The 11,142-nt window shown below is 41.0% G+C and overlaps 1 protein-coding gene across 1 annotated transcript; it reads right to left on the reverse strand.

Moving 5' to 3' along the window:
- Positions 1-332: 332 nt before the first annotated feature.
- On the reverse strand, positions 333-9,692 carry GJA1 (gap junction protein alpha 1). The gene is made up of 2 exons (XM_059842208.1): positions 9,424-9,692; positions 333-3,422 (listed from the first exon to the last, which is right to left on the reverse strand). Exon 2 carries the CDS (start codon positions 3,404-3,406, stop codon positions 2,261-2,263), a length of 1,146 nt encoding a protein of 381 aa, XP_059698191.1. The 5' UTR covers positions 3,407-3,422; positions 9,424-9,692; the 3' UTR covers positions 333-2,260.
- Between the last annotated feature and the right edge of the window lie 1,450 nt (positions 9,693-11,142).

The following is an 11,142-nucleotide window of genomic DNA, read 5'->3' on the forward strand; positions in this document are numbered from 1 at the left end:
TGGCAATCTTTCAGGACTGTCATTTTTATAATAGTTTGCAAATAAATATACATTTTTCTGAGACTCCTAGCAAGATTTGTTCATGCTGAACATTACTTTGTTTCAGGAGTGGAAGAGGGAATGCTTGTTTTTCCAGTTGTTGTGAGGGTGTCTGAACCTGGCCCTGTGGAATTTCAGTTCAAAGTAAATCCAGATGGATTAAATTAAAGAAGCTTCTGAAATTCAGAGTGACCGGGGAAAAATGAACACGGGAGGAATTAATTTGGATTATCAGACTGAAACTAAAGATATCTATGGACATATGAAACAGTAAAAGACAATTAGAAAATGTATTTATACTAAATTAAAACTTTATTGACTAATGTTCTCCAGACAACATGATCTGACAAACTATGGTTGCATACATGCAATGAAGTTGAAGACAACAGTAGTTTAACATGGAATGTCAAACAAATTAATATAATGTATTAAATGAAACAATTTATCTGTGTTGCTGCAAAATGAAACCAAGTTATGTATTTCCTTGGTCAATCTGTGTTCAGCTAAGAGGCTATGCATTTGAAGAAACTGGTAGATTTCTTTAGCATATATTTCAAATAAATTAGCTAGAATTGTACTCTTTAAAAATCCTTTCAACTTCACTTGCATTTCAAACATAATCTAACTGTAAACACTAAAGTTGCTAGAGCCATCTAGAAAGACCTAACTGTCAAACTCAGTGGGCATTGCAGTTCAGTAAATGTGAATATTTAGAACAAGAAAAATACCAGTTACTGCAAAAGCCATTTAGGCATATTTTATTATTAATCCAGCACAAAGCACTTCTTCTAAGTTTCTCACATAAAAGACTAAAGCTTGCTTACAGTACTACATCTTCTATCATTCAAGCATCATTATTACCTATCAGGGAGATTGGCTAGATGACCTAATGGGTCTTTTCCACCCCTAACTTCTACAAAAGAAAATCATTCATGCCAGCAAGAACATGGTTCGCTACATCTTGGGCTTGATCCTGCACATTTGTTGAGGCAAAACTCCCAACAACTTGAAAGAGAGATTTTCCAGAGCAAGACATCCAGGATTAGGCCCTTTCGATTTATTTTTATTTTATTTTTAAAAGAGCATCCATTTAGGATACACGGAAAATATTTTATAGAATTAAAAAAATATAACAACGTGTGCTTCACTTACATTGAAGGAACCAGAGAATGTAAACACCATAGTGGCCCAGATCTTCACAACATCCATGAGAAAGTGTCAACTGCGAGTAACCTGTGTGCGTTTATTTCTCAGCCTATGCTTCTGAGGGTGTATTGTGTATACCTTTACCTCCACATCCACACACATACCTACACCCTTAGTACACATAAAGGTGTGATAAAATTCACTCAAGGCAGTTGCTTACTTGTCTTGATGCTTAAATCTGCAAGTGGCAGCAAACTGTGTTTCATATAATACTAAAGAGACTCTACCTAAGTAGCAGGACACAAGTATTGCTGTGGGCAAGACTGTGTCGTTGCTGGTTCCACGTGTGTGGAGCCACCCCATTTACGCACATCACAAAATACACCTGCGTGAAGGGCTGGAAGAGCAGGTGACCAAAGTTTTTCTTGGTGGGCCATGCCTGAAATTTGAATTGAACGACTCAAAGACTGTAAATTGTCCTCACAGGAGCCTTCCAGCAACCCGGGGGACCATGTAGGAAAGTTTACCTTCAAAGTGCACTTTCTAAGAATGGAATGTTCTTGACAGGGAAATGATCAGAGGCAATCCTGGACTTTTTTGCATGTTGAATAGGAAAAATGTTTTCATCTTCAGGTAGCACTTCACCCTGACAAATGTGAGTTCAGTTATTATTGGGTTTTAGTATTACGGAAGAATCTTTAGAAACAAACATGATAGTACACACATACACATACACTCAGATATTTACAGCCTTTCTAGAAAAACAGCCCTTTACCTTAGTACTACCTTTTTTCCTTTTTTTTTTTTTAGTATTTAAATTCTTTAAACCAGCTACATTAAATATCAATGTGTACTGTACCACCCCACACCAACCCCACACCCCCCAAAAAAACAGCAAGTATTTTAAAAGTTTGTTTGCTTGTGTGTTTTGCTTTTTTTTTTTTTTTTCTTTTATGATTGTTAAAATCTCCTGCTTGAGACTGTTAAGTACCACCTCCACTGGAACAAGATCAGCACTGACGGCATCTTCCAATGCACGTCGGTTCGTAGTTGAGCAAGTACTGCATCAAGAAGCTTAGATCTCCAGGTCGTCAGGTCGAGGCCTGCTGCTGGCTCGGCTGCTGGCTCGGCTGGGAGGCCTCTGGTCCACAATGGTGAGGGGCTGCAGCTCATGTCCTGACGCCAGTTTTTTCGTGTTCTGGTGCTCATCGGAGAAGTCGAAGGGCTGGGCGTGCGAGTTGGAGATGGTGCTGCCAGCCTGCCCCATTCTGTTCTGCTCTGCGCTGTAGTTGGCCCAGTTTTGCTCGCTGGCTTGCTTATTGTAGTTACGACAGGAGGAGTTGTTCCTGTCTCCAGTAACAAGCTTGTACCCTGGGGGAGACATGGGAGACAAGGGGGCGGTTGGTGACGAGCAGCCATTGTAATAAGCGTATTTGGGGGAGCCGCAGTCCTTGGAAGGGCTCATGGCACCGCTGTGGGAGTAGGGGTCGGTTTTCCCTTTCACACGATCCTTGACACCCTTGAAGAACACGTAAAAAAGCTCAATGATGTTCAAGGCAAGAGACACCAAGGACACCACCAGCATGAAGAGGATGAAGATGGTTTTCTCAGTTGGACGGGAGAGGAAACAGTCCACTCTGTGTGGGCACGGGTCTCGCTCACAGGTGTAGATGGCATTCAGGCTAAACCCGTAAATGTACCACTGTATCAGCAAGAAAGCCACCTCAAAGACAGATTTAAACAGGATGCTGATGATATAAGTACGGAGCAGTCCCCCACGCATCTTCACTTTGCCGTGCTCTTCGATCCCATACTTGAATTTCTTAATTTCTATTTGCTTGAGATGCATATCCACATTCACACCATCATTTGCCACTACTTTAAGCTCTTCTTCTCTTTTGTTCAGCTTCTCTTCTTTCCTCATTACGTAGAACACATGTGCCAGGTACAAAAGGGTAGGTACAGACACAAATATGATCTGCAGAACCCAAAAGCGTACATGGGAGATGGGAAAGGACTTGTCATAGCAGACGTTCTCACAACCAGGCTGTTGAGTGTTACACCGGAATGCAGACTGTTCATCTCCCCAAGCAGATTCGACTGCTGTTCCCAATAGCAAGATTCGGAAAATGAATAAGACAGACAGCCACACTTTCCCTCCTGCAGTAGAATAGGCTTGAACTTTGTCAAGAAGTTTTCCCAAGGCACTCCAATCACCCATCTTCACAGGATGCTGGCTAAACAAGGACACAGAGGAAAAAAATAACAAGGGTTAAGTCAGAGCTTTAATACCTTTGACACACTAAATCACTGATCAATAATAATAGAACAGTGGTGTCAGCTTTGTTGCAATTAATGTATTTCACACAATCTGAAGAGAAACTGGAGTTTTAGTAAGTCTGCAGGTGAAGTGGGAAGTCAGGGAAACTGAAAAGAGAAAGTAACATATAATGTCTCAGAGCACAATCAAAAAAGTTCCTAATTTCACTCCAGTTTTAAGGAAGGCCCATGATAACCCTCAGTGACTACTGTGGTTGGCTCAGCTTCCTTGATGGCAGCCTCAGTTCAATGACGTACACCTGCCTCAGGTGAAAAATAGATGTGACACACAGCTGAAGCAGGGTGTGGAATAAGTAGTAGCACTGCCTAAATATGCTAGGAATATATGAAATATTTATTGGTTTCAGTGAGGATTGATCGTTCAATGTAATTTTTATGTTCACTCTTTCAGATACTAAAAAAGCAAAACACAGGATAACCTAAATACAATAGGTTACCTTAGGTTAATATTAGGGTCACATTTTAGGTACCTAAAATTCTACCTTTGCAAAATACACACCATTTTTCCTACACAGCCATATTAAACTGAGCTTCTGCCTGTAACTTCATAGCATGTAGTACATTTAAGGGTATAGTTCCTAATGATACTAAGTTTATACTCTACTAAACTTCAGAAAAAGCATTTGCTGTCTAAATTAAGCTTATACATTAGTATTTGCATCATGAAGATCAAAGACAGCATTCTTTACCTATAGTTTTATGAAGGAACAAAAAATTTTGAATACATGAAACACAGCTAAGATAGTGTTACCATATTGGAGGAACTGGTTTCCTGTCTATCTATGATTTGCTTAATTCATTGGAGTTTCAGGTTTGTATTTGCATCTTTTTGTATTTAAATTCCTTCTTTGTTTTGAAAGGAAAAGATTTAGCAGAAAAAAAAAAAGTAAATATGCTCTGTTTGTAAGGCGACTCCTGGCTTGTAATTTGCATTCCAAGTGTTGAACACTTCAAGTTTAAAGTGTCTTTCCTGACTTGAGTTTTAAAGTGCTCCTTTCTGGGACACAGGCAGCTTCTCAGGATATTTGGAAACACACAAGATGACATAAAAGAAATGAAATAGTTTTCTTGATGTTCTAGATTCCTAGGAAAACAAATTTCACTATAGATTTTTATCAACTGGAAAATAGCAATCTTATTAAAACTTATATTTTAACTTGCCTGACATGAAAAAGCATGAAATCATATGAAATCAGGAACTTAAAAGGAAAAATAATCATGAAGTTTCCCTTTTAATGTGAATGCTGCTGGGCACAGATATTTGTTCCATGGATGCTGAGTAATCCCTTCCTGGTATTAACAGTTTTGATAATGTCCAAATGATTTCCTCCCCACTGCATCATGGCTATATTCCCTAGTGAAGGTCATTTATAGAATACGCACTTTTTAGATAATTCATAAAATGGGAAATTTTAGCACCAAGGAGACTTGTTTTCAAGAAGCGGTGAGTCACTGGGAACACAAGAGTATAAATCTGGCAAACTCAAACATAACAATAGATGCCAAATAAAAATACACCATTCCTGCCACCGAGTCTGAGAGAGTAATGGGAGACAGTGTTTAAAGTACTCGCTCTGATAGCTCTGAGATGCCAATTATCTTTGAACCCCTGAAAAACACCCCAGGGCCATTTCCTCCATCTGCCTTAACAGCTGGCTCTGAAGCCCAGGCACTGCAGCCTGTTGACCCTTCCTCATGTAATTAGCTCTTCTCATGAATGAAGCCCCATCAAAGGATCAGGCCTGCTTCAAACTTTTAAAACTGGGAGCCTCTGCCGGGAGGAGCAAACAGAGCATGCTTGTCTCTGACACATCCCCTTAGCCATCCTCAGCTTTCATCCTTCCCAGAAAAAGTGAGTTTGTCTTTTTGGGCTGGAGTGGCAGAGAAGGAGTCAGGCAGAGAAGTGTGGAGGTCCCTGGAAAGTCTGGAATGAAATGTGATCACGTTCCTCCTCAGGCAGGGATTTTTAAAACAGAGAACAGCCTGTAACTATACAACACGTGAAGTTTGTTTTAAAGGCAAACTATTTGCTCCATGTCCTAGTGCAAGGGGACAGAAGGAGCCTTTTTCAAGTAACAGCCTCTTGATTTAATTAGTCAGCTTTCCAGTGACTAGAAACTATTGGGTTAACAGACTTCCCTCAGACTCAATGTACTTTTTTACTGTCTAAATGTTATTTCAGATTGAAAGCCTGATTAAGAAAACAGAGGATATGTTATTTCTAGGCAGTTATGTGTTGTTTGTTTTCTAATTACACTCCTCTCTGGTTCATTAATGCAATATGATTTACTTCAGTTTTGACCCACTTAATCCCACACCTGCAGTATTTGGAGAATTTACTCCCTATTTTTTAATTTGCTTCAGCATGCAAAAGCATTGCTAAGTTTCATTTATGTCCGCTGGCAATATAAACTCCAGGAGGAAACATTCCATGCTTGAATTACTCATACATAGTTCTGAAAAGCAACTTTTTAAAAAAAGAGATCAGTTACATGCTAGCCTTTGCCAGTGATAAAAAAACCCACATCAATTCAAAACATTGTGCTGTTAATCAGATAACCTTGTGGTGGCACAAATATATTATTCCTTTCCTTAAGTGGATTCCATTGCTTTATGAAACACAGTACTTTGCTTTGTTGTAGAGAAAATTCATTCATCGGATCTAACTTGTTTACTTTCAGGGCACTGAAAGACCAGTTTTATTAACCGATTACAAATCTGTTTACCAGGTATAAAAAGAGGTTTTGTATCAAACAGGTACTTGAGTATTTTAGCTTTGTAATTAGCTTGAAATGGTTGGCAGACAACCTTTAAAAATAGCTCTTTAGCTTTCTGGACTTTAGCTTGTTTTAATGTTTCCTAATAACTTAAAGGAGTCCACTGAATGACACAGGCTGGCCTATTCAATTCATGCAAACTCATTACTTCAGGAGTTTAGGATATGGCTGATGATGAGTACGTGCATTTCATGAGTTCCTACTGATTAATACTTTGCAGGATCATAACATTCTCTGAGGCAGACTAATGCTGGCCTAGTATTAAAATCCAGCAGTCTTTAAAAGATGGATTTCTTCCAGGTCCTACTGTGTGTGGGTAAAGGCAGGGAAAAAAAATCCATAGAGCAGCAGGAGATCTGAGAGCATTCATCTGAACGGGTTTAGGATGACCACATATATAAGACATTTGATTTGTAAGCCACAATTAAGAAATTCTAGAACTGTTTTTTATGGACGGCATTCATCATGTCATCTGGTTCATATTTTCCAAGAAGAATAATGCAAACTCAGTGCTGTGGTAATGTCCTAGGTCCGACTACGGTGTTAGAAGGTCACATGCCTTGTGGATGGAAGAGCAGCAAGGGTTAGAACAGGTTCTAAAGTGGGATTGTGCAGATGAAGTAATTGGGAAACAGGTCAAAGCTTTGTAGTTCCAACTTTTTCTATCTTTGTATTCGTGCTCACACACACCTAGACAACAAAAGAGAAGGCTCTGGACCCCTAACATAAATCAGCTTGAACGTTTCCCAAAAGTAACACGATTCACAGAGAAAGAATATACAACTCATTGGGTTTGGACCTGCTGGAACACAGAAGGCTAGCTTTCCAAAATCTTATAAAAATAAGCAAATGCCTTGCAGACATTCCCTTGGGAAGGTGTAGTTCATGTATAGGTCTGCAGATGAGCTTCAGCTCATTTCATCCACGGGACAAAGGTTACGCACAAAATGGTTGCAGTAACTAGAATTTAAAGTGTCCCAACTATGGTTTTTCCTTTGTCTGCCAGTACTGCTGGTGGTCAGTCACTACCAGATCCACCTCACGGCCTCTGCCTTTCCCATCTTGTACCCTCCACACCTAACCTAATTTTAAAGCATATTTGCCAAGGCAACTCTAAGCACTTTCTTAGACGTTCCCTAGTTGTACAAGTCAGGTCTATCCTCTGTGTTAATGCTCAGGTTCATCCCTCTCCTGACTCACTTTGGAATTAAGGGAAGGAACTCTGAATTCCCTGAGGGGACCTCAGGCCCTCTGATGATTCTGCTTGAGAATCTTGAAATCTGGATGTCAAAGTACATAAATGGCACCAACAACAGTCCAGGTGCCTCTACAGGAGACAAATTCAGTGAGTAACATGGGAAGGAGATACCAGAGATTGTGGGGATAGACAGCAACGTATCTAATGAAACAGATGCATTGCTCAATGTCCTCTAACCTTCCCCAAACGCACAGTAATCCTTGGCCCTGCTTCATTGCAGACACAAATAAAATTAATCTCTTGGGCTTGCATAATATGAGAGCTGAGATAACTTTAGAGTGTTGAATCTGCGCTCCTGTGTGTATGAGCATTCAGCTTTATGTTGCAAATCAAATCCCTTGGATCCATCCCTCTCTTCCCTCTCCTGGTCCCAGCCTGCCCCTTGCCCTTCTGCCATTCGAGTGCTTGTTAGGTATCGTGGGTCAGCGCCAGTGGTTGGCTTTGAAGTTTCTGAAGGAAACACTTCAGTAAACATCCCAAAGACTAGAGGCTTAAATTCTGCCGCATAGTGTGCTGTCCAGATGTTAAAAATGGCAGGATGAAAGCTTCACACAAGTCCCCTGACTCGCTCCCTATGCGCACACACACACGCGCATACACATAGGACGGACGTCAAGCAAAAGGTGTCCATATCCCATTTTTGTGCTCATTACCAGGGTTTTCATCATAAGAATCATGTTAAAAAATGAAATCCTCAGAGGAAATATGCTGCTCCATGAGGCTTGCTGGTTATCTCAAGGCAAAATATGAGGACACATATAAGCACGCAATATCCTTTCTCGTGTGTTACTCGATAAGATAGACTCTCTGCTTCATCTGTCTTTCAGCTGAAGGCTCTTTTTTCTCCTTCCTCGTGCTGCTTTTTAACTACTGGCGAGCAGCAGGCAACAACTGCTATGAGGAATCACTCCAAGTCTCGCAACATGAAGTGGTTTTTAGTTCTCCAAGAGATGCTGCTCAAGTATTTTTTCCTCTGCATTTTGACAATTAAGTCTTTGTGGTATTATAGAGGGAACGTGTCATATGCGGATTATGTACAGTCCTTCCTAGACAACTTTCATTTACATCTACCCAAGACTTTCACAGACATTGCCAACGTGGTAAGGCATATCATGATATCCCACATTCCTTCTCTAAAATCCCTCACTGAGGTTGCTAAAACAGAGTAACTATATACAAACCAGGTTAAAAATCCATAACCCGTGTCTGGATTTTATCACATCTATTTTAAAAGAAAAGGGGAAAAAAAACTTATCAGGAAGACCACGTGAAAGTCACCACTTCAGTAGCTGCAGCTTTTAACAAGGCATCTAATTAAGAAGCTTGCTCTGCTCAAACTATCAGGCATCAATCAGGATTTCCATATGAAAGCAAAACGTGTGGGGAAGGAATGGGACGCATCCAAGGCCAGGTCTCCCTGTTACTAACTTCTGATGAAATTTCGGTACAGCAGAGGAGAGCGAAGCACACCTCGGCTTTTTCTTTAAAAGAGCGGAGATAGCCCGAGAGGCAGTGGAGGGGAGAGATCGCTTGTGGCAGCAACAAATCTGCTCAGCCCGGCGCTCACAACTTCGCCGCAGTTCCTCCTTCGGCTGAACAAGGTTACAAGTTGTTAAAGTGTAGCACTTCTAGAAATGTATAGAAATGTGACAAAAGAAAGCAAAGAATTTCTCCAGGCTGGAATTTAGTGCTTAAAGAGAATCTACGCTGTTTAGAGATGTGTGTTTTTAAACAAGTTCAAGCCTCAACGCAGTAACACAGAATTCTTAGGGCGTGGGAAAAAAAAGTAAAAAGAAAGAAGTGTTTTCAGAAAAAAAAACCCCAAAACCACAAAATGATGAAAAAGGAAAACTTTCAACTTACCCTTGCTGATCAGCAGTGAAAATGGATCAGAGCACTTCTTTGGAGGGTTAAACTAAAATGGAAGAGCACGTTCAGGCACTCAGACCTGTCTATTTAAACTTTAAAAGTCTACTGCTGTTATGTATTTTTCATCCTTCCTTCCCCACTAATGAAAGAAAAGTGCTGATACCTCGTAAAAGTTTTTTCTAACTTGGAACACTGGGAGAGCTTTTAACAAGTTTTCAAGCCTCTGACTGTGCGAGAGGAGGGGAGAGGGAGGGGAGGCAGCCCAGGAGGAGGGGCGCTCTGCGGGCGGAGAGCTCGGAGCTGGGGGAGGAGGAGGGAGAGGATTGAAGGCACAGCAAAAAACCAGCCCGGGGAAAGTCAGAGAGCGTGGCAGTCCACTCTTGCTGATGTAACAAAACAAATACACGGGCAGTCAGCAGCCGCCCCACAGCCCCCGGTCACTGGGGCACCTGGATGGCACGGTGACCGGATGTGAGCTCGCCTGAGACAGATGCAACAAGTTGGCTCTCTGGTGTGTGCCAGGAGCTTCACTGCAGGGAAAGGCAGAAATGCAGTGAAAGGCATTCATGAGTAACCAGCGCGGACATTCTGGATGCTGGGGCTGCATCTCCTAGCCACCACTCAGGAGAGGAAGCCCTCCCAAGCCCTCTCTACTTTTTTGTTGTGAACACAGCCTTGTTTACCGAGATCAATTTCCTTTACGTGCACACATGAAAGTACACACCAAGAGCAGCGTCTTTGTTTCCACGGAAGATACGCATCACATATTTTTTTGCGATTATTCGTATGTGCATGTGTGTGTGTGTGTGTCTGTCCCACGGGAGAAATGAAGAAATGATCTCACATTCCAGGAAACTCTTTCCAGGAAATTTCAGAAAATAAAGCATAGTACAGAGAATCAGGCTTCCATAGTGAGAAATGTTCTTGATAATTTTTGAGCACACTTGACACAATAAAATCAAGCTTCAAAACTGATCTATGCAATTGGAACAAAACTAATTTGGCTTTGCTCCTGCCTAGACCCTGGTTAAATGCTCCTTGAAAAATGCCTTGTCTGTAGAACAGAGATTAATTTATTATTTTATTTTAAGCTCCTCACACATGGAGTTCAAAAGTCATTAGGACTTGGTCTTGTCCTTGTTCGTGTCCTGGAGTATTAGCTGCTCCATAGGACTTAAGATCTTCTCTAGAAGTGTCCTGGTCAGTTCTCCATGAAGTTTCACACTTTGGGTTTTACCAGGCTCACTTCAACTCATGTAATTCTCAAGAGCTCTTTCTGGGCTCAGTAGCATGGATAAGCATTTTTTTTCTCTTTGAAGGGGAGAAGTTCATAGTATATAGTATGGAGCTATTCCTAGATAAATGTCCTCTTTACAGTTTATTTTTGAAATAATGAGTTACATTCTGCAACACAACCTAGATATTGCTGTTTATTTTTCACAGCTCTTCTCTACTGTTTTTCACCCAGATCTCTCCAGAGAAGAGAAGTAAGACAAGATCTTTGTAGAAACAGACTCAGCAGGGAGCTTTGAAGAGAGGAGCTAAACACACCCATCCTGGTTCTTGCTCTGGAGCAGTTAATAGCAGTCCACACTGCCTCCTGTTTGACAAAAAGAGCTAGTACACCACAGTGCACACCTCCCATTCCTCCTCTTCCAGCTGCTGACAAAGACAACTGGTTTGCTCAGTTTCCTCTTTTTCCTTTGTTTGTTT

This window comes from Haemorhous mexicanus, chromosome 3 (assembly GCF_027477595.1).
Source record: "Haemorhous mexicanus isolate bHaeMex1 chromosome 3, bHaeMex1.pri, whole genome shotgun sequence".
NCBI classification, from domain to species: Eukaryota; Metazoa; Chordata; class Aves; order Passeriformes; family Fringillidae; genus Haemorhous; species Haemorhous mexicanus.